This window comes from Mustela lutreola, chromosome 7 (genome assembly GCF_030435805.1).
Source record: "Mustela lutreola isolate mMusLut2 chromosome 7, mMusLut2.pri, whole genome shotgun sequence".
Taxonomy (NCBI): Eukaryota; Metazoa; Chordata; class Mammalia; order Carnivora; family Mustelidae; genus Mustela; species Mustela lutreola.
In genome coordinates, this window is record NC_081296.1 from 75350292 (window position 1) to 75376372 (window position 26081).

At 39.8% G+C, this 26081-nt stretch overlaps 1 protein-coding gene across 9 annotated transcripts in view; it reads right to left on the minus strand.

Annotated features, from left to right (window-relative positions):
- ATP8B4 (ATPase phospholipid transporting 8B4 (putative)) overlaps positions 1-26081 on the minus strand; it is a 257966-nt gene that overhangs the window by 24071 nt on the left and 207814 nt on the right. For all 9 annotated transcript variants that reach the window (XR_009355570.1, XM_059181516.1, XM_059181517.1 and 6 more), the window contains 3 exons: positions 21888-22032; positions 18916-19099; positions 18162-18385 (listed from right to left, as the gene is read on the minus strand). Coding sequence is in view for 8 of the 9 variants with exons in the window: in XM_059181516.1 (XP_059037499.1) it covers positions 18162-18385; positions 18916-19099; positions 21888-22032 (553 nt within the window). In the remaining variant the exon portion in view is untranslated. The remainder of the gene's footprint in view (positions 1-18161; positions 18386-18915; positions 19100-21887; positions 22033-26081) is intronic.

The following is a 26081-nucleotide window of genomic DNA, read 5'->3' on the forward strand; positions in this document are numbered from 1 at the left end:
TCCATCAGGATCTCTACCCTTGATGGGTGTTGAAACTTGTCCCTCTAGTCCCAGGAAACGACCCAAAGCAGATGATTACAGCCTTCTCTATTGCCTCCTGTAGACCATCAAGAGTCCCAAGGCCTGTGGCTCAGAGCAATACAAACTTCGAGGCTCCCAACCCAGAGTAGGAATGAAAACAGGGTCCCAGACACCAACTCCTGTCTACCCTAAAAGTCCACCAAAACTGCAGGTTGGACTCTCTTTTCTCTGGACAAGCAACAGTTCCATATCTCGATGTATATCATCCTTCATGCACCAGGAGACATAAGAAAATTCTCACAGCAGCTCTGGTTGTTAAGAGTCCCATGCACACAGCATCTCACAGACATCAGAATATCCGCCTTCATGCACCAGAAGACATAAGAAAATGCTCACAGCAGCTCTGGTTTTAAGAGTCCCAAACCAGAAACAACCAAAAACATCCATTAGGAGTGGAATGGAGAAAGACACTGTAATATATTGATATAATAGAATACAACAGAATAATGAAAAGTAAGGAAGTATAAACCACACGTGAATTTAAAAAAATACATATGGTTGAGCAAAAAAAGCCAGACAAAGAAAGAAGATTCCATATTAATAAAATTTTTAAATGTGTCAGTCTGATCTGTGTTGTTTAGGGATTCAGGCTTATATGGAAAAATTATAAAACAAAGCCACAGAGTGATTATAAAATTTCAGGGTGATGGTTACTTCTACACCATTGGAAAAAGAGCAACTAAGAAAATGTAAGAAGAGCTTTGGGGGTCTGGCAATTATCTGTTTCTTGCAGTCAATTATGGCTACATAGATGCTCATTTTATAACAATTTGTTAAGCTGACATTTATGTATTTTGTACTCTGTAGATTCATTATATTTTATAATATAAAAAGGGAAATCTGTGGCCTTCTGTTTTAGTCATTGCGTGGTGAGACTTAGGACACTGGAAGGATTTTTAAAATCCTGAGCCCATATCACACCCCAGGCCAGTTAGTATCTTTTGGGATTGGGATGTTAAAGGCATTGATAGTTTAAATTTTTTTTTTTCAGGTAATTCCTCTATGAAGCCAAGATCAACAATTTCACTTGCCCCTATCCAAAAAGAAAAAGAAAAAAAAAAAAGCTGACACAAATGTTCAAGAATTTGATGATGGCATCTGACTTTCATTCCTCCAATATATCAATTTATGGCACAATTACAGTTTAGAAAATTTTCTAGGGGAGAAGCCATCCAACTAAAGTCTTGTAGCCCCAAGCAAAACCGGAAGCTATCAAATCACTTCTTCTTCCATCTCCTCCACCATTCAGGGGCCACTCATGGAGAAGAGATGATTTCAGGGATTAGGAAGAAAGAGAGAATCTGGGAAACTATGATGTGAGGGGCTAATGGTCTGGCATGAAGTTCCATCATCATCACAAACAAATCAGCATTAAAACCCACAGCTCTTTGGCAGCAGCATTTGCAAGTTGCCTAGATGTGAAACCTCATTTCACAACTGGAACAAGAGAGGACAGGAAGGGAAAAGTCAGTGAAAATAAAGTTTAAATGAGTTTTTGCAATTCCTTGGAAGAGTTTTTACTGCCACTCAGAATCACAATAACAAAAAGAACACTAGCTGACCCTTACTGAGCACCTACTATGTACCAGGCACCATTTTAAAGGCTTAGCCTATACTGACTCCTTAAACCCTCACAAGAGCCTTCTGGGGTTGGTACTACTAGCAGCCCTCAATATAAAGATGGGGAAACTGATGCCCATCCGACCTGTTAGGAGATTGTCCAATGTCATACCTGTAACACAAAGATTTTTGAAGTGTGGCCTGAGGAACTCTCAGGGGATCTGCACATCAAGACTATTTTCACAATGATACTAAACAGTTATTTATATTCCCTTTTTACTCCAGTTCTCCAATGAGTGTCTATGACTTGTGATGTCATACCCAGCTGGATACAAAAGCAGGTATCAGAACGCAGCTGTCTCCTACTGTGCCAAATAGTAAGAGATTAAGTATAAAAAAGTGCCACACTTGGGGGTGCCTGGGTGGCTCAGGCTGTTAAGCATCTACAGCCCAGGTCATAATCTCCGGATCCTGGGATAGAGCCCAACATCAGGCACTCTGCTCACTGAGGGGTCTGCCTCAATCTCTCTCCCTGTGCCCCTCTCCACTGCTCATTCTCTCTCCTAAATAAATAAATAAAATCTTTTTTTAAAAACGTTACTCTTCTCACTTAGATTTCGTTTTGGAAAATACAATTATTTTCTCATTAAAAAATGCCGTTTAGGTAAATATGTCATGGGTTCATTATTTTCTAAAGAATTAATGAAGGAACTCTTTCAGTGTTTTCTCCATTTTAATTTTTTATATGAAAAATATTGGTAGATAGGGTCCTAAGTTCATAAAAGTTTGAGAAGCGCTGGCTAAGCAAGTATCAGGACCACGTTCCAGCCTGGTACCTTGACATCAGCATTCATAACACTGATCACTGCATGAAACTGCATCTTTTAAAATTATTAACATATAGGGTATTATTTATCCCAGGGTTACAGGTGTGTGATTCCTCAGTCTTACACAATTCACAGCACTCATTATAGCACATAGCCTCCCCAGTGTCTATCACCCAGCACCCCATCCCCTACACCCACCTCCAGCAACCTGAAACTGCCTCTCTCAATCAGTGATACCACTTGGCAAGTTTCCTTAAAGGCTGTTTTCTCACATCACTTGATATATTGAGAGTATACAATATATACAATTTGTATGCTGGACATTTGATTTAAAATGATACCATTAACACTGACTCGGGCCCAAAGCCTCCAATGGACATGGGATGAAATTCACACTCTACCACAGCCTATAGCATTTCCTGATCCCACACCTGCCCACCTCTTCAGCTTCAATCACTGTCCTCCCCTCCTCCCTTTATTTCACTGATTATCTTTCTCTAGGTCTAGGCTCATTCCTACCTCAGGAGATTTGCACTTGCTATACCCTTCACCTGGAGTATTTTAACCATATGAAAGTTTCCTCTAAACACTCAGCTCACACTTCCCATGTTACCTCCTCAAGGAGCTTTTTTTTGAGGCCCATTCTTTCTTAATAACAATTCTGAAATTATCTTACTGATTTATTTCTTTATTATCTGCCTTTATCCCACTAGGATATAATCTCCATGAAACAGAGACTTACTCACATCTGTAAACTCCAGTGCCTAGAGCAGTGTGAGCCAAGAGTAGGTGCTCTATAAATATTTAATTAATTATTTTACACAACTCTTTGTGACTGTTACATATTTAACTTGCTACAAGATGTTGCCTTCAGGATGTGCCACCATTCCTCAAACTCAGTATGTCCAGATCCGAACTCCTTCTCATACTGCTTTAACCAGGCCCTTTTCCTATGTTCCCTATATCAGTTTCTGACCGCTATACTTACCATAGAACCCAAGCCAGAAATCTGGTATTTCTCCCTCTCTCCAACACCCCACATCAAATTAATTTCCAAATGGCACCACAATAACCATGCACGGTAGTTTCTGTTTCTGCCCAGGCCATTTTTACCTCTGAGACTCCTCCTGATGTCTTCCCTGCCAGGAGGCCAATCTTCTTATTTCTTAGCTGTTTCACTATGATTGATCCTTGAAGGGTCAGCACAGGGACAGAGCTCCTAGGAAGACTTTCTGAGCCCTGCCCACTCCTACCCTCTAGGCTTGGGTTCTAGGCCACTCCTTGGTGGTCCCATGACATTCACACCTCACTGCTTCATAATTATCAGCTTGCAATTATTTATGTTCTGGTTTCTAGACCCATCCCATAGGATGGGAGCTCCTTGGGAGCATGTTATAGGATTATCCATCTATTGGAGCCCAAGGACCTACCTCAGTCCCTGACACATAGCAAGCATTCAACACAAGGATGCTGGAGTCCTAAGCATAAGAGCACTAGAGTCAGAAGACAGAACTGTGTAAGATACTCTATCTCTCTGAGTCGTAGGTTCCTAGGTTATAAAGTGGGGATTTGAGGGAGGCCTTTAGTGTTCAATGAAATGAATAAATGCCAGTACAGCAGCATCTGACGAACAGTGCTCAGGTAGTGAACACCATTGTTATGTACAGAAGGCAGCGAAGGAGGGAGAGAGGGAGGAAGAGGCAGGGAACAAGGAGGGAAGTTGGGAGGACAGAGCATGCAAGGATCCAAGCTTCAAGTTTAATGGCTATAGAAAAAGGTTTGTATAGGTTTAATGGATATAGAAAAAGGTGTGTTTATCCATTAATGATCATTTTTATGGAAAATATAATTCTTTATTGCTATAACTATTTATTTTTATAATAAGATACTATGTTAATGAAATAAGTACAAAATTAGAGAACAAGATTTAAAGAAAACTGAATATCTTCCTCTTAAAAATTTAATCACTCCTTAGCTCTAGTTTTGCCTCACACTGTACCAAAATGTGCTAATCTGAGTCACTCACCTTAAGAATAAAAATAAAAAAAAAAAAAAGAAAATCACATTCCTGGGTTATGTACATTGGTTTAATGTAGTTTAGAGGTTTGGGGGCTTCCACAAAAATTAAAGTCACCGGCAGTATTTCTTCTACAACAGACTTCTTCCTCCCCTTGTAAGAGGTTTCTAACTACTCAAATAGTTATCCCACTTCTCCTTAAGGCCTTTATATACCCTCAGAAGGTTTTTAAGGTCCCCTCTGGTGACCAGGGCCAGCTGGGAGGGGCACACTAGTCCAGATGATGACCCACAAGGAACCTGTCCTAGTTTATCCCCTTCCTGGCATGCTCAAGCCATCTACCACCTACCTGCACCACCTCCATCTCAAAGACACATGCACCTACATGTTGGTTGACCAGATGCCCCAAAGAGACTAGATGGGCAAAGGAGGGAAAATGATCTCTCTGGAGCCTCTGTTGTAGAAAGCATTCTGGCTTGAGACTAGACCAGTGCTGCCACTCTGACTTTGGGTAACTCAAATGGTGTATATAAACAAAAGCTCTGCAAAAGAAAGTATTTGTCTACAGCCCTTGTACTCCTAGAAGCAGCCATATCTGCACCCCCCCCCCCCGCAACTTCCAAATTTTCTTTTCCCATCTCCAATATTCTGAATCAGAGAGAAAAGCCATGTTCCTGCAACATACCACTAGTCTGTTTGGAACTATGTAAGTGTCTCTTCACAGATGAGAAAAAAAGGAAGAGTTTCCCATTTCTCCAATTTTAATGGTTTTACCATTTAAGGAAAGTTCCTCCTTGCTCACTTCTCTGTGGGAGTAATTTATCAACCTTATCAGCCATTTTAGATAGAGTAAAAATACTCCAGTTACAAATTACAATCCAACAGCTTGAGGAACACACAATCTATGATTTATAGAATGCCACGTTTAAATAGATCTTAAGACTCTTAAACAATTACAAAGGGCTTTCTACTCTGAGACTGTTGGCTTAGATCCTTGTTCAAATGACAGGATGGACTACCTCTTTGGAGACACATACACCACCCCCTTTTGCTGAGTGTTGTAGCAAAAAAATGATATAGTGATATTTCCTTTTGGCCTTAAAAAACATTTGTCATTTAAAGAAAACACATTGTGGAATAAATATGAGGTGCTCAGTCTCTGCACATCTGTTCCTGATTTGTGTAATTAACAGAAACCCACTAGCAGGAGCCAGGAGGAATGGCCCCTGCACCCACCCCTCCCTCGGTTTCCATAGAGCACATCTGGAAGGCAAGGGGGAGAGGAACTGCCATGCCAGGTTGAGAAGGACTCATAGGTAACCACATCCATGAAGTCATCAAAGCCTGGAGATTAGTTGCACTCTTTCATGTCACTTTCCAAATTTTTCATTGTGAGTTTTCTTATATTGTTTGACAGAACTAAACTTTTTCTGGACTTGACAAGATAATTGTTTCCATATCACAACAGAGTTTGAAAAAAAAAAATACACAGTCCTGTATCTCACTGACAATGATAAATTGTCATCAGATAATATCATCCCCAAAAGTACACAGTGCCAGTAGTTACATAGTTTCAAATGTGAATTTCCTAAATAGGGCTTCAACCAATGGTGGATTGCATTGGGTTTTGTTTGTTTGTTTGTTTCTGTCCCTGATTGGGAACAGTTCATATTTATTAAAAATCCTGAGGTTAGTGGTGCCTGGGTGGCTCAATCATTAAGTATCTGTATTCAGCTCGGGTCATGACCCCAGGGTCCTGGGATCCAGGCCGGCGTGGGGCTCCCTGCTCAGTGGAAGCCTGCTTCTCCCTCTCCCACTTCCCCTGCTTGTGTTCCCTCTCTTGCTGTCTCTCTCTGTCAAATAAACAAGTAAATAATCTTTAAAAAAAAATTCTGAGCTTATAGAGTACCTTTAAAGTAAATTACTCATATAAGTAGTGCACACAAGCCCACACTACATTCCATGAAAATCAATCAGGCTTTATAACAGTTTGGGATAAGGCATGTCTTTAAAAAGGGTCCATGATTCAGTTCACAGACTTCTCTGACCTTCATCCAAACCCCTCAGGTCCAGAAATCTGGTTGGAAATCTTACCAGGACAGTATATATTTAAATTTTTGCTCAGTGGCAGTTTGGTAGGAGTGTTTGCTGGGGGGGGGGGGGGGGGGGGGGCTTCAAGCTTCTAGATGATTCCAGGAGGCAGTCTGCCCTTTCTAAGTGCCTAATCTGTGGGAACCTCCCCCCACACCCACACACACACAACTATGACATTAGCGCTCAGTAAGAGCTGTTTTCTCCTCATAGTCCTATTGTACTGAGTGTTGTGGAATGTTTCTCTTTTAGATACCAAATAAAGCAAACACTTGCCTGATGAGGGGTGGGGTGAAAACTGTTTGTTTAAGAAGATATAGCCATTCTCTCTTCCAAGTCTGTGACAATTGCCATGGCCACTTATCAAGCAGAGTAGAGGAAGCACTGAAGAGAGAGTCAGAAAACGTGATTCCAGGCCTAGTCTTGCACACCACTGACCCTCAGTGAGTCCTGAGTCCTGCAGGACTAAGGCTCCCCCTCTATAAGAGGGGGGCTGGACTCAGTATCTCTGACATTCCCTAACAAAGCAAAGATTCTAGATTTCAACAAATCATACATTTTTTTTTCCTGTGTCCCAGCTGTTTCTCCAAAGAAAGTCCATCCAGCAAAGCAAGCAAAAGAGGTATCATCCCTCCCAAACAGATTCTTTCCCCATGGGTCGGTCCTAAAGCAATAATAACAGAGCTAGGGTCTTGAAATTAACCAGAAGGTCCACAAGCTAAGTACAACCCAGCCTGGGTTACATCATTTGAGATGTCCAAGGCCACCACCATCTGACAGGCAGTGAATGGTTCCACCCCCCAGACCCTTGGAGCCTCACACGCCACAGCTGGATTGGCTTACACATCTGCCCCTGCCCACCTACCAGGATGGGGCATTGGTGGGAATCTCCTGGAGCTATCATCAGAAAAATAAGAGTCTGCATTAAATTCACAAGGCCCCCAGAAACAGACCAAGGTAATAAAGAAATAGCACATGCCACTTCATTAAGAAATTAAACTGATGTTTTTAAAAGTCAACATTTTGTCTAAGAAAGCATAACCTATTTCCATCTGATCAGATGTTTTCAGCTGTAGAGTGGATTACTTCAAAGCAATCTGTTGAGAGGTGCAGGAAAGAAGTACCAGGGCACTATGAATCATGCTGGGATTAGACAGGATTGGCCCCAAGACACGACTCATCCATGACAAACTTAATTCAAAAAAAATTCTTGGTGGAAAAATCCTTATTTTCTACCAAAGGTCACTATTCAACATCAGTTTCACATTTATGAAAACAAAATCATTTCCAGACTGTAAGCTCCCTGAAGGCAGGAACTGCATCAGTCTGGTTCATTCTGGTGTCGTTGGAGAGCCCTTGGCCCTGAACTGGCCCTCACTTTATTCTTGTTAAATGACCGAGAACTCAAAGACTCCAGGTTGTGTGTCAGCAGGTGTGTGTGAGTCTCACCCCTGTCAGGTTTGGACAGACAAGTGATTGGGGATGAAGCCTGCCAGGAAAGGGCCTCTAAACACATGCTTGCTATTCCTGAATCTGCCAGGCTCTAGGGTTTTTATTACTACTGTTTGCATTTCCCCATGGAGCTTTCAGTTCCACTGAAGCAACTTAGGGGAGGGATGGCAGGGGTAGAAAGACCTCAGATGGCCTACTTTCATTAACAGACTGGAACTAAGTGGTTATCTAATGGGCTTTAAGAGCTAGGAAAGCCTTGTCACTCAACACATGGCTTTGAAGGCCAAAGCCAGCTAAATAATAATTTCAGTGCAGGGTGGGGGGAAGAAAAAGCATCACTGTAAAAATGTCCGCTATTCAAAAATTCTCATAATCTGTAGACAGAGATGCAGAAAAATACACTGTTTTCTTTTCAGCTGCCTTGTTTATAGCATATTGTCTTGGGAAAAACAGAGCTAAAAAAAAAAAAAAGCCAAAGGATTTTTCAGTTACACTTGTTACTAATCAGGACCTTCTAGCTAAAGATGGAATAGAAAAGAGACAACAATCCCTACCATTCCTAGTTCCACATCCATGTTACCCTCACAGCCAGTCCCTGGACTGCTAGTCCACTGGGGCACTCACGTATGGGTGGGGCAGGGAGACACCAGAGTTTCCATCCTCAGAGTGGTATAACATGTGTTCTCTAAGACATCTTGCTGTCCACAACACTGTTAACTAAGACCTCCCCACTGTCAATGCCACACAGCTTTTTAAAAGGGTTTCTGTAATGAGTTGGTTTTATTTATTTTCTTTTATGTTCAGTTAGCCACTGTATAGTACAGCATTCGTTTTTGATGTAGTGTTCGATGATTCATTAGTTGTGTATAACACCCAGTGCTCATCACGACACATGCCCCTCCTTAGTACCCATCACCCTGTTACCCCATCCCCCACCCTCGCCCCCTTTGAAACCCTTAGTTTGGTTTCTGGGGTCCATAGTGTCTCATGGTTCATCTCCCTCTCTGATTTCTCCCCCTTCAGTTTTCCCTCCCTTCCACTGTGGTCCTCCGTGCTATTGTTTATGTTCCATATATGAGTGAAACCATATAATTGACTTTCTCTGCTTGACTTACTCACTTAGCATAATCCCCTCCAGTTCCATCCATGTCGATGCAAATGGTGGGTATTCATCCTTTCTGATGGCTGAGTGATACTCCATTGTATGTATGGACCACACCTTTATCCATTCATCTGTTGAAGGGCATCTCTGCTCCTTCCACAGTTCGGCTATTGTGGATACTGCTGCTATGGACATGTGGGTGCATGTTCCCCTTCTTTTCATTCACTACATCTGTATCTTTGGGATAAATACCTAGCAGTGTAGTTGCTGGGTCACAGGGTAGCTGTATTTCTAACATCTTGAGGAACTTCCATATCATTTTTCAGAATGGCTGTACCAGCTTGCATTTTCACCAACAGTGTAAGAGAGTTCCCCTTTCTCCACATGCTTACCAACATCTGTTCTTTACTATTTTAATTTTTGCATTCTGATTGGTGTAAGGTGGTTATGTCATCGTGGTTTTGAACTATTTCTCTGGTGGCTAGTGATGTTGAGCATTTTTTTCATATGTCTGTTAGCCATTTGTATGTCTTCTTTGGTGAAGTGTCTGTTCATATCTTCTGCCCATTTTTTGACTGGGTTATTTGTTTTTTGAGGTGAGTTTGAGTTCTTTATAGATCTTGGATACCAGCCCTTTATCTGTAATATCATTTGCAAATATCTTCTCCCATTCTGTGGGTTGCCTCATTGTTTTGTTGACTGTTTCCTTTGCTGTGCAGAAGTTTTCTATCCTGATGAAGTTCCAATACTTCATTTCTGTTTTTGCTTCCTTTGCCTTTGGAGACATGTGTTGAAAGAAGAGGCTATGGCCGATATTGAAGAGGTTACTGCCTATGTTCTCCTCTAGAATTTTGATGGATTCCTGTCTTCACACTGAGGTCTTTCATCCATTTTGAGTTTATCTTTGTGTATGCTGTGAGAGAATGGTCCAGTTTCATTCTTCTATATGTAGCTGTCCAATTTTCCCAGCACCACTTATTAAAGGGACTGTTTTTTTTTCCCATTTGGTATTTTTTCCTGCTTTGTCAAAGATTAGTTGACCACAGAGTTGAAGGTCCATTTATGGAGTCTCTGTTCTGTTCCACTGGTCTATGTGTCTGTTTTTGTCCCTATACCATGCTGTCTTAGTGATCACAGCTTTGTAATATAGCTTGAAGTCAGGCAACATGATGCTCCCAGCTTGTTTTTCTTCTTCAATATTCCCTTCACAATTCGAGGTCTTCTGGTTTCATAGAAGTTTTAGGATTGTTTGTTCTAGCTCCCTGAAAAATGCCAGTGGTATTTTAATAAGGGTGGCACCAAAAGTATAGCTTGCTTTGGCTAGGGTAGACATTTTAACAATGCTTATTCTTCTAATCCATGACCATAGAATATTTTGCCACCTTTTTGTATCTTCCTCAATTTCTTTCATAAGTGTTCTGTAGTATAGATCCTTCACTTCTTTGGTTAGGTTTATTCCTAGGTATCTTATGGTTTTTGGTGCTATCATAAATGGGATTGGCTCCTTAATTTCTCTTTCTACAGTTACATTGTTAGTGTATAGAAAAGCAACTGATTTCTGTCCATTGATTTTGTATCCTGCCATATTGCTAAATTGCTGTATGAGTTCCAGTAATTTGAAGGTGGAGTCTTTTGGGTTTTCCACATAAAATATCATGGCATCTGTGGAGAGAGAGTTTGACTACTTCTTTGCCTATTTGGTTGCCTTTTATTTCTTTTTGTTGTCTGATTGCTAATGCTAGGACTTCTAGCACTATGTTGAACAACAGTGGTGAGAGTGGGCATCCCTGTCATGTTCCTGACCTTAAAGGAAAACTCTCAGCTTTTCCTCATTGATAATGATATTTGCTATGGGCTTTTTATAGATGGTTTTTATGACACTGAGGAATGTTCCCTCTATCCCTATACTCTGAAGAGTTTTAATCAGGAATGGATGTTGTATTTTGTCAAATGCTTTTTTACATCAATTGAGAGGATCATATGGTCCTGAATGAGTTAGTTTTAAATGGAATTATAGAAATTGCAATAAGATTTCAAATTCAGCTAATCTTTAGGTCAGTTAGAAAGAGTTCAGATAGGAGGAGAGAGTCTTACTCCTGTTCCTCTGAAGTCTCACAGCTTTACACAGTCAGCCCCTAAATCACTGCAGAGTAGGGAGAGTTCACACCTTCAGACCTCCACTCAAATTTGAAAATATCTTGGTGGTGGTATTAAAGAGGGCACATTTTGCATGGAGTACTGGGTGTGGTGTGTAAACAATGAATCTTGAAACACCAAAAAAATAAAATTAAATTAAAAAAAAAGAAGAGTCAAATAATTTATAATAAATCTGTGTTTCAGAATGTCATTAAGAAAAATAATATTTTTTTAAGGAATGTAAAACCAGAGGTGTTTCTCAAGAAAGATACAAATAGTATGGTCTCCAATATATAAAATGTGATACATATTCACATGTAATTATTTTTATAATCAAGAAGAAACTGAGGATTTTGAAAAAGACTACAGAAGTTTAGATGTAAACTCCCTACTTTAGCATAGGAAAGAAGGCTATTTTGTCCCCTGGACTAGAGTTAATTTAAAAAAACAGAAGTTTTTGAAAGGGAGAAACATATAAATAGCTTATTCCTATGGGGATAGTATTTTTAGCATCATTTTTGTGCTTCGTACATCTTCCTGACTCCAAAACACTGGAAGCAGGGTAATGTCAGGTTTTGCAGCAGTTGCTGTAGAGACATCTATTCCAGAATTTCCCAAGTGGATTCTGTATGGCATCTGTTCTAAGTACATTATGCATGTTGGTTGGAAAAGTGGGGTTCCATAACAAATGAGTTTGGGTAGTAATACCAAATCTCATTGACTCTAACACACTATTTATTGTGATATAATTATTGATCCCAAGATTACAACACATGGGGAATCTAACATTCTCATAAAACTAAGGCAACAAAGGGCTGAATCCTTAGTATAAAACTAAAGGAAGAACAAATCTTTGTGCTCAAAGGGAACGCCTATGTGATCCATGGCACTAGCTCAAAAGAAAAGACAAAAAATTTCTCCTGAAAATTTAAACCATAAATGGTATTCACCAGAGTTTGCAATTCAAGTTCAAAAAATATCCTGGAACAGAGAAAGAGGTCACAGGTAGGCAGTATCCCCAGAAAACTTGTAGAAGCCACAGAAATGCTCTCTGAAAAAAAAGTGACTTCAGAAGTGATGTCATCAAGATGGTAATGCAGGTCATCCCTGGCTTCAGTCTGCCTCACAAGAACACCAACAAGCAACCACCTACAGACTGGATTCCATTGTGAAAATCCCAGAACCAGAGCCTGAAACTAAAGCACAGAGACTGAGAAGGACACATTAGAAGGACAACAGGAGCAGCTTCACTCTGACCACATCCCCCTCCCCAAGGCTGGCATAGTGCCTCACCAAGATGGCCCTTTGGGTCTGTGGTTTCTCCAGTGAGAAAAGGAGAACTAAACCAAGGTAGACATCTAGCTCTTCCAGCATTGCAGGACACTTTCCAGGAGCCCTACTCAGGTCCTGTCTCATGGGGATCACTGGGGGAATCTGCAGGGCTCCACCACTGAGGATCAGATAGAGATGGAGATAGGAGGTGAGGTGTACAGCAACCAGCACTCAAATCTTAATGGACCTCACTCCTACTGGCAGCAGCATGGGAGCAGAGATCCCTACTGGGGGTTCTACCAACCTGCATAGCCAAGTCAGTGGCTATGTCTGGTTGGGAGCTTGATAGGCAGTTCTGCCTGATTTGGGTACCCAACCAAAGAGATGTATTTACTCCCATCCTATGATCCCACCTAGGCAGAGAAGAAAATTTACAGCTCCACCCAACTGCTGAGTATCACCTCCAACCCCACCCAACCAGAGACCCCAGATAGCCACAGAGCTCATCCTACAGCCCTATTATGCAGGGACCCAAACCAGCAGCCCCACCTTATGGTTAAAGTATAGTCTCTGGCCCCACAAAACCAGGGGCCCTGAACAGTAGCCTGGACAGACTCAAAGCACAGTCTATGGTACCACCCAATCAGGGAACCCAGCCTACAGTTCTACCCTACAGCAGAGTTCAGCCTACAGAACTGCCAATTGTAAAACACAGCCTGTAGCCCCATCTAGTCAGGGACCCCAGCCAGTCATGGAGCATAGCCTGTAGTCCTACCTGATGAGGGAGCCCAGACAGTGACCCAGCCCAAATTTAGGGGCATATATTATGGTCCTGCCTGATCATAAGGCATAGGCTGGGTCCCACCTAATCACAAAGCCCTGTCTACAACCCTGCATGAACACACCAGTCGCACCATCTGGTCAGGGAGCTCAGCCTGACACCTTATTCAACTGTGAGCAATTGCAGATCCTAGTCCATAGCCCTGCCCCTTCACGGAACCCACCCAGGATCAGTCTCTCTGATCTCAGAGCACAAGCAGTGGCTTTACCCAACTACAGATCCTGTGGGAAGCCCCACCTACCCATAAATGTTGCCACCTGACCAATCTAGTACTCCAATGGAGGTGAGCTGTCCTTCCCTACTGAAGGAAACCTACAAAGTCTGGAATTAGACACCACTTACTCAAATATGCAAATATAAACTCCAAGAGTCAAGGGCCATGAAGAATCAGGTAAAATAACACTACCAAAGGAAATGAATAAAGTGGCAATAATTGAATATAAAGAAATGGAAATCTATGGACCAAAAAAAAAAAAAAAATCAGAATAATCCTCTTAAAGAAGGTCAGTGTAGGGACACCTGGGTGGCTCAGTGGGTTAAAGCCTCTGCCTTCGACTCAGGTCATGATCCCAGGGTCCTGGGATCAAGCCCCACAGAGCTTCCACATCTCTCGCCCTCTCTCTCTCTCTCTCTCTCTCTCTCTCTCTCTGCCTACTTGTGATCTCTGCCTGTCAAATAAATAAATAAAATCTTTAAAAAAAAGAAGGAGGTCAGTGTACTAGAAGAACACACAGATAATTAAATGAAATTAGGAAAATAATGTATAAACAAAATGAGAAGTTCAGCAAAGAAATAGAAATCATCAAAACAAACAGAATCCTAGCCTGAAGAATATAGATTGACCTGAAGAATTTAATAGAGGACACCAATAACAGACTCAACCAAGCAGAAGAAAGAATCAGTAAACCTGAACATGGATCACCTCACATTTCTCAGTCAAACGGAAAGTAGAATAGTGGTTTCCTGTGGCTGGAGGAAGGAATAAAGAGGAAGTTGTTTTTCAATGGGTAGAGGGTGTAGGGTAGAAGAAAAAATTCTGGAGATCCAATGCACAACAATGTGAATGTTCCTAATACCATTGAATTGTACACTTAAGAATGGCTAGGACATTAAACTTTATGTTATGTGTCTGAACACAATTAAATTTTTTAAAAGTACTTTAAAAATAGCTGATATAGACCATGATTATAAAACCTACCTCATATGGTTATTGTAATTATTGAGTGAATACAGGCAAAATATTTAGACAATGCCTGGCACACAGTAAGTTCTACATAAGTGTTAGTTATAATTGCAATTTGTTTTATCCCTACTTGTTGGTGTCAATGATATAATGGGTTTACCTAGAAGATGACACTATAAGATTGATGTCATTACATGGGAATTGTCACTGACTTACTGCTTTTTCCTCTCCAACAGAAGATGACAAATTACTACTTGCCATTTTCCTGACAAGCTCATCTACTTCTCTGACAAGTCTGGAAATCAAATCTTAACTTCTCCACAGTATGGATAGCTCTTAAAATTTGTGGGATCACACTTCATCACGGCCATCAAGAATGCATCCCTGGGGTGCCTGAGTGGCTCAGTGGGTTAAAGCCTCTGCCTTTGGCTCAGGTCATGATCCCAGGGTCCTGGGATTGAGCCCGCATCGAGCTCTCTGCTCAGCAGGGAGCCTGCTTCCTCCTATCTCTCTGCCTGCTTCTCTGCCTACTTGTAATGTCCGTCTGTTAAATAAATAAAATCTTAAAAAAAAAATTTTTTTTAATAAAAAAGAGAAAAAAGAAATCATTAAAAAAAAAAAAAAGAATGCATCCCTTAGGGCGCCTGGGTGTCTCAGTGGGTTAAAGCCTCTGCCTTAGGCTCAGGTCATGATCTCCAGGTCCTGAAATCAAGTCCTGCATCGGGCTCTCTGCTCAGCAGGGAACCCGTTTCCTTCTCTCTCTCTCTCTCTCTCTCTGCCTGCGTCTCTGCCTGTTTGTGATCTCTCTGTCAAATAAATAAATAAAATCTTAAAAAAAAAAAAAAAGAATGCATCCCTTAGACATCTTTACCATGCTAAGCCCCAGCCAAGCCCCACAAATACCATGTGTCACCATGGTCTGACACATACCATGGGTTTAATAAATATTCATCCAATGAACCAAAGTCTTAAATAGTGGAACCGAGGGATTCTGTTCAGTAATTATAAACTGGAATCCCAGTTTGATCAAATAATCATAAAAATTAGAGCCCAAACGATAACAGTCCAGGACTCCTCCTCCATAGCTCAATTGGTTTTAGGTGGTGATTGCTCTTCTGCCTGAAGAGGATTTGCCCTGCCCAATTTAAATCAGCCAAGATCCAGGAAAAACAAAATAAAACTGAAAATTTAGCTACTGTGTAGCTGACTGGCCTTCTGTGTTCTTTCCTGTGCTGGTGAGTTGGGCTGGAAATCTACTCTATATTTTCCCTATAGTAAAGAAATATATGAATAATTAAGAAGTACATCATTTGTGGTCCAATTAACTACCGTATAAACACAATACAACACATACAAAAAACATCACTCTGTATTCTGATATCAAAGCATAATCACATTGGGATCTTGAGGCACAAGCCCCTTTCCCACAGGGAAAGCTGTACACATGTACACATTTACACAGAGGGTCAGGCAGGACTGACAGTAGTCTAATAAAGATGGTGTAACAAACCAGAGATTTCAGTGTGATAAATGAAGGGAGGGCGGGAGGGAGGAAGGAAGGAAGCAAGCTAAGTTGAACCAACCATTTAAGAAACCTAATCATAGACTGGTGGTATGTCTTACAACTAGATTTAAGCGTTAGGTACTCATGTCTTTGGAATGATCACTGTTCTCCCATGGTGTTCTCTCTTAAAAGGTAAATACCAGTGAGAAGATTGGAAAGCTAGTTGCTTAACATCTGATGCTGGCCAGTTTTATCAGATCTTAAAAGCAGAGGAGAAAATCACCTAAATGTAAAGGTTATAAGTCACTGAATGTTAGTTTCCAACTTCACAGTTTAACAACAACAACAACAACAACAACAACAACAACAACAAAAACAAAACAAAAAAAACCTTGGCACCAAACCTACTATCCAAGCTCTGTGTGTCTGTAAATAAAGATCATTGGCCACTCTTCTGTGTCTTGAGAGATCTAAATGAGAGTCTAGGTGTCCCTTCATAGTTCTGTGATTTTTCAAAAGCCCCAAATCTTTGCACTATGAAAATCGTGATTCTTGTAAGGACTGCTTAATTAATAGCCTGCTTCATTTTTATGTGGAGGAAAAGCCCATTCTCATTCTCACATTTGTTTTTATTGGACAAGGTGAGATTATAAGCAGGTAAGTCCCCCCTCAGCCTTCCCTGAAGTAATGCTAATACTTCTTTCTGAGAAACCAAATCAAGACTTTTGCTTTACTTCAGTGTCTGGAGTTTACAAAATATGTCAACAAAAATATCAACATAGTCTGCTTTTAATTCCGGGCATATTATCCTTAAAAGAAAACATTAGGAATGAGTATAGGTGTTCTCATTTTAAGACATCTCAACCTCTCGGATAAAGGGAAAAACACACAACATCTATATTCATTACAAAAATTATTCACTAATCTCCCCTGGCACACTTAAAATAACATAAAATGTTATAATTTAATTCATACTCCATTGTTTTGGAATAAAATTACTGAAAAAAATAGTTTTATGCATATCATAGAAACAAATGATTAAATCCAAGACAAAGGAAGAACAGTAGAAGAACTCTCTCATGAGAGTTATGGTTACCATGTCATTCTCTTTTTCTCTCTTTCTCTTTTCTTTCTTAGAATTATACTCAGATGCTATTAGCCTGACATTTCACAGTTGATACCTAGGGTCAAAACTTTCCTGGTATCCAGATATGGGGTGAAATAACTAACTATCTTTTAAAATGGCTATTAATAGATAGAAAAATAGAATCCTAACTTATGAACTGCTAATTTTTCTTCCTTGTCACCAACATCATCTATTGTATCACCATTATCTATTTTATCAATTTTTATCTGATGAAATGCTATCAAAATATCCCTGATGTCAAGGTATCAATTATTTCTCCTGAATTTAAAACATATTTACTCTCAGCCCATACACAGTTTGTATGTTGGGTGAGTGACCATCTTCCCAGAAATACATCAACATCTCTTGTTAGTGTTTCTTAGGCTTCTGTCCTGAATGAAAGCTCCACACCAAGATTACCTGTCATCCTACAAAATATTTCAATAAAAATTTAAACCCCACAGGATGAAAATTCATTGGTTACCTAAATAAATAAAAATATATAAATAAAATTCCAGTGAGGAAGTGGTGATGCAACATGGGGGCTTAAGTGGGTAGGAGAAGAATAAATGAAAGAAGATGGGATTGGGAGGGAGACAAACCATAAGTGACTCTTAATCTCACAAAACAAACTGAGGGTTGCTGGGGGGAGGGGGTTTGGGAGAAGGGGGTGGTATTATGGACATTGGGGAGGGTATGTGTTTTGGTGAGTGCTGTGAAGTGTGTAAACCTGGTGATTCACAGACCTGTACCCCTGGGGATAAAAATATATGTTTATAAAAAATAAAAAAAATTATTAAAAAAAAGTATATTCTTTTTGTGTTTCAAGATCAAATCCACTATAGTTTCATAACTACCATACTATGAGACATACAAAAATGCTACTTTTTAATAAAGAGCCATGAAGAATAGCCATCTGCAATTCAGGGGGACCTAATAAAAGAAAGGAAAGCACTTATTTTTACCCACCTGGGCTGAGAAACCACAGAAGAAACCAAACCAGAAATGTACAAGTGTGAATGCAAAATTCTTATAGAAGAAATAGCCTAAGAATTTGCACATTCGGAAATAGGACCACCTTCCATGAACAAGAAGAAGCCTTTGGAGGTATCTAAATTGTGCAAATGAATAGTCACTGGCTAAGACGGCCTGCAGTCCTTCCTGGCCGCTGATGCCAACGCCAATGTGAGCACCTACGAAGGAAGAGAGGAATGCTTTCATTCCCTAAACAAAGATACAATCTCTTTTAAGTCATTATTTATCTATAGAAATCTTATAGCTATAGCATTTATAATTGTTTGTGTGTATTATCTTATGAAATATCATTAGTAAGGTATTTATCCTAGTTTTCCAAAAGAGAAAACTGGCCCCCAAATTTCATTAATTTGCATAAGGTTTTACGATTTGTAAGTGGCAAAGCTGGGACTAACCCCAAATGTCAGGACTGCGGATCCAGTAGTTCGTTCCTTACACCATAGCTAGTTACCATATAATACAAGGTCATCAATATCCCTTTTTAGTCTAAAAATACACAGATGAATTAATTAAAGACAAAGGTTCTTTTATGAATGCTAATAATGCCAAATGTATTAGACCCAGGAATTATTGATTTTAGAACCAATGGTAAAATTAAATTACAGTGTAGTCTCCATTGCATCTTGCCAGATGTTGAACCCCAGGACTCTGGTCTACAGCAAACCCTACTGAGTGAATATCCTCTTACTTTTGATCATGCTGACATCATTGGCTCCATCGCCTATGGCCAAAGTGACAGCATTCCTGTAGTTCCTCACCAGCTCCACTACTTGGGCTTTCTGGAGTGGAGTGACTCGGCAGCAAACCACAGTCTTACACATGCAGGCGAGTTCTAGGAGATCGTTTTTGACATCACTTTCTAGGGCGTGGGCCTATATTAGTAAAAAGAAAGAAAATCCAGATTACAAGAAGACCTAATCAATGAGAGATGTCATTCGGGAAACAGAATTCTTGTTTCTCAACTGATCTCTTTTCTAAACAGTTTAATTCATTTCAACAAGTTACTGTCAATCCAGAGTCACATAAACAACTAACTAAAGAAGTGAGCACTAAACTCGTACTAAGTGTCAAGGAAATTTAGAATAAAAATAAAATGACACAGAGCCCTTGGGTGTCCTCTATGACACATTATCACGCTGTATGGGTAAGATACAACTCAAGAACAGAAAAGTTCCAGAATCTGCTAAAATAAAGAAAAGCAACAGCCAGAACTTGTCCACCATTTCACCAAGTTCAGAATGAACTACAAAATGATGGGGACTTCTTTGTTCTATGTGATGGAACTTTTGTTTCCTTTGCATTGTTGTTTTGTATGTTTAGTGTTTGTTGTTGTGGTTGGTGGGGCAAATGAAAAGCAGATGACCTGGAGATTAGCTTTTGAAAAACAAAGTGACTGAAATGGAGAGAGGCCTGTGCAAGAGGGGGGCTTGCATGCAACCTGCATCTCAGGGTTCCCAACCGATTCCAGCCTTGTTCCTCTCAAAATATGCCAAGAAATGACTGAAAAATAGAGCATAATCCTTTGTGGTTAACTGTGCAATTTGCTTTCTAGAAGACATCCCACTGTACATTATTTAATAAACACATTAGAAGGAAAGCAATCCACCTGAACTTTGAGTCTTCAGTGTCTCTGAATCAATCTCTAGCAAGATATTCACAACCTATCATAATCTGACCCCTATATTCCTATATGGCTATGGTCTTCTACCAACACCTTTAAGTTTACTTTGTACTCTCATCATGCCAAATTGCTTGTTTCCATAATGTGATAGGTTCTTTCTTGACTCTATGCCTTTGTACTTGCTACTTCTGTGGCTGGAAACATCACTTCCTCCAGGAAGTCTTCCCTGACTTCCACACAAGAGCCTAGATGTGTGTGCCTCTATACTCCCAAAGCTCTTTGTTCATTCCTCTATATAGTATTTGTCATACTACTGTGAGATTAGCTTTCCCACTAGACCGCAATCCCTAAAATAAGAACCATGTTCTAGTCATATCCTTATCCTCAGGCTCCAGCATCTTGACCTGGGCATGTAATAAGTGTTAATGGTATCAATGAAAGGATGGGTGAATGAATGTAAAACATGACTCTGATGTAGAAAATTCTTATGTCAAGGCCCGTGATGCCTGGGGGAAACAGTGAATTAGCTTTCTCAAATATAATCGCCCTTTCTGAAAAAGAAAGCATGTAACTGGTTGTCTTGCTTAGAATGGTCCCCTTTTCTCTTTCTTCCTTATTATCAATAAGAAAATATCTAAACTCGGACTCTGATAAAGGACTCAATTACTTTCTGCAAAGCATTGAAATTTGAAGCAAACTAGAATCATGATTTGATTAAAAAAAAAAAAAAAAAGCTTCTGACCATACCAGCAGAAATGTGGTCAATTCTCCTTAAATGAAAAATAGTATTTCATGGTTTCATAAGTTTCAGGCTTTGAAGCCGAAAGGGCTCTTGAAGAGCATCAATCTTAGCTCTTTCTTTCAAATGATTTACAGACAAAGAAAAAATAGCATATATTATCACCTGAGTACTCTAACTCACCACACACTGGCTTCTTTGAGCCTGAGGGAAAGTCAAAGCTCAACTCATTAGAAACCTTTCCATATCCTAGTCTTCTAGTCCCTGGGCAATTCAGCTTGGAGGGCACCAGCTTTAAGTCCCAGTTGACAGGCTTATAATTTTCAGTTCCTGCTCATTTGTGCAAAGGAGAAGTTTGTGTCATCTGGACAAGCTTTCGACTGAGCTTGGCCTGCAGCTGAGCTCTGTAACTTTCCATGGTGTAGAAGGCAACACATCATTACGTCTGGAATCCAGCTGGATAATACCCTAAGCACTAAGAGCTAACAGACAGCTGATCACAAGGGGGAAAATACAATATACTCATATCCAACTTCTTTTGTCCTCTAAGAAACTATCTACAAGAAGGCACATTTATTTTTCAAACTCCAAAAGTGAAAAATGATCATCAAAGCTAGGGAAAGATGTGAGATTAGCTCTTTGTGCATATAAATGATAATTTCACTGGAGTGCAATCAGAGCTTTTGTTTTTTAAATTAGAAACTCAGAGGAGTGTTTTGATATTTGTTCAAGATTTGGAACCTGAACTACATTAAAAGCACAATGCAAGTTTATTCTATTACGACAAGAACCAGATTTCCTAATCAAAGCAAATTGTTTGGCATTGCTGTAAAATACTGCTATTTAGAAAAACCACCAGAGGTATCTTAATGGCAATAATTTGGTGTGGTAATTATATGAAGATCAGGTTGTGCTCTGCCAAATCATAAACATCAGCAAGAACAATAATTGCAACAGTTGCATTATTTTAATTAAATAACAGGGAGCTGTGACACTCTCCCTTAGAAAGTACTTAAACAATACTGCTAAATGGTCTACAGTCATTTAGACAAGATTGATATTCTGTGAACACAGTATTTCTTTGGATCCTCCCTTTCACTGTGGTGGTTCAAGCAATAATGTATGAAATATATATCAGAAGCTTCCTTTTCTCTTGCAAACAGGAAATCATTATGTATACCCTGTTTCTAGTGGTATCATTTGTTTGGAAAATACAAAAGGCGATCTCATTATGACAGCACAAAAGAGACAATTATTGGGATAAAGAAAAAGAAAGAACAAAAGCCTTAAGCAAACTCACCAAACTGTGGCCATTTATGATTAAGGCATAATCTCCTGTTATGGTTTCTTCTACAACTGAGTCCAGCTCCAGCTGCTGTTTTTCAAAAACTACATGGCCGTTGGAAGAACTTCTGTTTTGTCCAAACAAATTTTCCTTTGCTTTTCTTGAAGGCAGGGGGAGAGAAACAAATCATAACAAGTACACAGAGCATACCTATTACACTAACAAGAGACTGACCTAGAGGTAAATTCATTTCGTCACTATTCGGATAGACAACGGCATAAGATTTGGTTACAATAAAGCAAGCCGGATGGTTCTTTGTGATGGGGAGACCATAGCAAGTTTGTAAATTTCAGGAAGTAGGGAAGTAAAACGTAATGAAAACAGAATCATTTGGAATTTTTACAATTACCTTAAATCTAAATTACTATCTCGAGTTGGGCTGAAGCTAGGTTCTCTCGATACATTTGGCATATAAGGGTGTCTGAGCTTCAGGGGCTTTAGAACTACTGGTCTGGTGTGCAATATTGTTAAATATTGAAAAGTGAAAAACTAAAGACAATTGATGAGATGGTCTAGGAATTCCAGAACATCAATATATAAAAGAAATTCATTCATTCACAGAACAAGGTCATATGATCTGGCTGAAATCAGCAGTCTTTAAAGAAGCACATTTTCTAAAAATGTGACAACAAAACTAAATGATGGCATTTACTGAATCATAGTCATTAGAATATAATGGACTGTTTTAAGTGAAAATTGAACTCATCGGCTCACACAATACAGTAAATCTTCTCGGAAAGCAAATACGGACACCAAGAGTAGAGGGTCTTTCCAAATGGAAATTCCTTCCAATGCCCCAGATCTAATTAGCAGTAGAAATGTCCTCCTCATACCCATCCATGTCTTCTACTTAAGAGGAAGATTGTATGGTCACTTAACATGCTTAGAAGAGGCATTTTACTCTTCTCTTCAAAATGGAAAAATAATGCCTTTAATGGAAGGGAAAAGTCCTCTCTGAGGACCCTCAGATGACAGGCTTTGAAGTAACATAAAGGCAAGCTAACACAACTCCAGAACTTTCAACCACAACCATGGCAAATGCTCCCCAAAGATGAGTGGCAAAGCCAGCCACCCTACGGTAGGCCAAAATTGCACCCACAAAATGAGTGCCCTGGAGAAAATGGGGAGTGAGGGGCCAGGAAATGGAGGTTTTGGCCTACAGCAAAATGAAATGGTTCCCCAAAGGCTCATCCTATATAGAAAATATTTATAAAAATGGTTTTATGATGTAGAAAGAAGAGAATGTTCACTGTACAAAAACAACTATTTTAGCCCTCAGCTTTCTATTTGAAAATGTAACACTGATTGTTTACAAGTAAAGTCTAAAAAAACCCAAAAAACAAAAAACCCACAACACACACACAAAACACCCTTATCTTCTGGCTCAACATCTCCTTCTGCTGTCCAGGACCAAAAGCACAGCCTGCATTTAAAGAACCCAAGGAACCCAGAGATTACATGACCCTGGCTCCAAGAATGACATCATGCACTTAACAATCAGTCTGCAGAATCAAAGAAAAAGATTTACAAATTCAGAGTGTTACGTGTGAAATTTAGGGAGTTAAGGTGGGGGAAGGGGTGAAGAACAGACATGAAAAATCATTGTTTAGTAGGAGAATCAGACTTCTACATCAGATAACCATGTCAAGGAGTCCTCCTAACAGTCATGAAAATTTACTGTCCCATATAATGAAGAAAGCTAGAGAAACAAGCTCCTCAGAAGCGAACATTTCTCTGACAATGTTGCAGAACTCATAAATTGGGTCTTAAGGAAGCACCAAAGGGCAAACATCTCCCGAGGTTTCCTTTTTAGTAAAGTTCTCACTTGCTGTATAAATGACTCAATCTCTGTTTTCCCCCCAGAGAATAAAAACATTCCAAAGAAGGGTGAAGTTCATGAAAGTATTGGCTGAAATTCTATTTACTTAGGATTTTTTTTCCCCCTAAACTGTCTTCCTAACATCTCCAGGCAGAAAAGAGACAGTTTTTCGGGCTCGGCTTGAATTCTCACTATGTTCCCTCCACAGAGGCCAACCCCAGACAGAGCTCACACATTTTCAGACCTCTGACCATGCTTTATAGCTATCATTTCTTTCTCTTCCTGGAACTTAGGTCTTAAAACACTAGCTGGTTCTCAAAAACAAAAAACAAAAAAAACAATTTATTAGGAAGGGAAAAACTAACTACACGTGACTCCCTTTATTGAACAGGAACTATACATTTCTGCAGGCATAACACACAATGCTTAACCACAGAACACAAATAACAAATGGTAAAACAAAAGGAGGCCTGTGTTTAAAAAAAAAAGTCTGTGTTTTCCCAAGCTGTGTTATGAAGGGCAGAGTCTATTAGAATGCTGGCATGCAGATATACATTAGCGGCTGAGGGGACTGTGGCATTCAAGGTCTGGTGTCACCACAAACACAGCAGACCACAGCTGGGTACATGCTGGCTTGCATATACTCTATAAAGAAAAGGGATGGCATGCTCTTAAGGCACTCTGGGTTCAAACATGACATGTTGGAAAATGAACTGAAACCATGGCATCATGTTTAAAAGAAGACAATCCTGACTTCGATATAAGAGCACTGAGCTTGGAACCTGGAGAGCTGGGCTCAGGCTCGAAGCCTTGCCTCGACATCTCATTTGCCCACAGCTAGGTGATCTGACCTCTAGCCGCTCGACAAGTCAGTTATAGACTCAGCATAAAACCCAGGTCATCAAATTCCTAGTTCACAGTCTGCTGCACTAAACTGGTTGACGTAGAGTCAGGCACAGGCTGCCAGGGGAACACGTATGGGACAGTATCACACTGCCAACAGCAGAGAAAGGGAGGAAATCCATGACATTTTTATTTTAAGCCCCAGTTCCATCCCTTACCAACCATGTGATCTATAAGACACTCAACCTCTAAACCTATGTTGTTGTTCTGTTTTTAAAGATTTATTTATTTATTTATTTATTTATTTATTTATTTATTTGACAGACAGAGATCACAAGTAGGCAGAGAGGCAGACAGAGAGGGAGGGGGAAGCAGGCTCCCCACCAAGCAGAGAGCCTGATGCGGGACTTGATCCCAGGACCCTGAGATCATGACCTGAGCCAAAGGCAGAGGCCTAACCCACTGAGCCACCCAGGCGCCCTTAAACCTGTTTTGTTTTTTTTTTTAGAAATTAGGCAAATGAGACTTTCCCATCAGGCTGGTTGATAATAGCTAAGAAAATGTGGGTTGCTGCACCAGTATGGATTAAAACATTGCCAAGATTTCTTAGTACTCTAAAATGTTATGGTTTATGATAGAAACCTGACCTACTAAAACATTTTGCCTGGGTGACTAGCAGCTGGAACTGTGGAACGAGATGCATGTTGTTTGGCCTACACAGTGTTTTTAAAAATCTGTGTAAATTGATGGACATCATGATATTCACCTTCACCAAAGGTTCCACAACTCCCTCATGTCTCCTATATAGCACAACTGTTACCTGCCTGTTTCTGGAGCCCTTTGCATTTGAGAACTCTGCTCATTCAAACAAGTAACTTTCTATTAAGTGGTCCTTAAAAAAAGTACAACATGTATTTTCCTGATTAAAGAAGAAATATCAATTCCTAGGTATACCACCAGAGTGTTATTCAGAAGCAGTACAGTCACTCATAGTTTAATTAGTTATAGGACCTGAATTTCTCCAACAAAACATGGGACCAATACAACAAAAATGAAACATGGAGTGAGTGTGCCTGTCAGCCCAAGAAAAATTACATTCCCAGGCTATCTTCCTTTGGGCAGAAGACATATGTATTGGTAAAATGTAATCAATGTAGTAATCTTCTGAAAAACCATAGCAGGGTTTAATTGTAGGTTTATGAGCATGTCTTTAATACTAAAACAGCTATGAGGCCAAAGGAACCCAGGACTCAAAGTCCCTAAAACAGTTTCATGACATTAAATTTGAAACAAGCCATATTCATGATATGCATAAAAATTATATATCCATGTTTATAAAATAATCTAAACACATTTGTTAAGTTTAAATATAACCATTAAATTAACTTCCTTTTAATAGCTACTGTCAATTGGATCCTGGGTTTTTTGATGCATTTTTTGTGTTGTTTTTGCATAAACTTCCACTAAACCCAAAAACATAACACAAG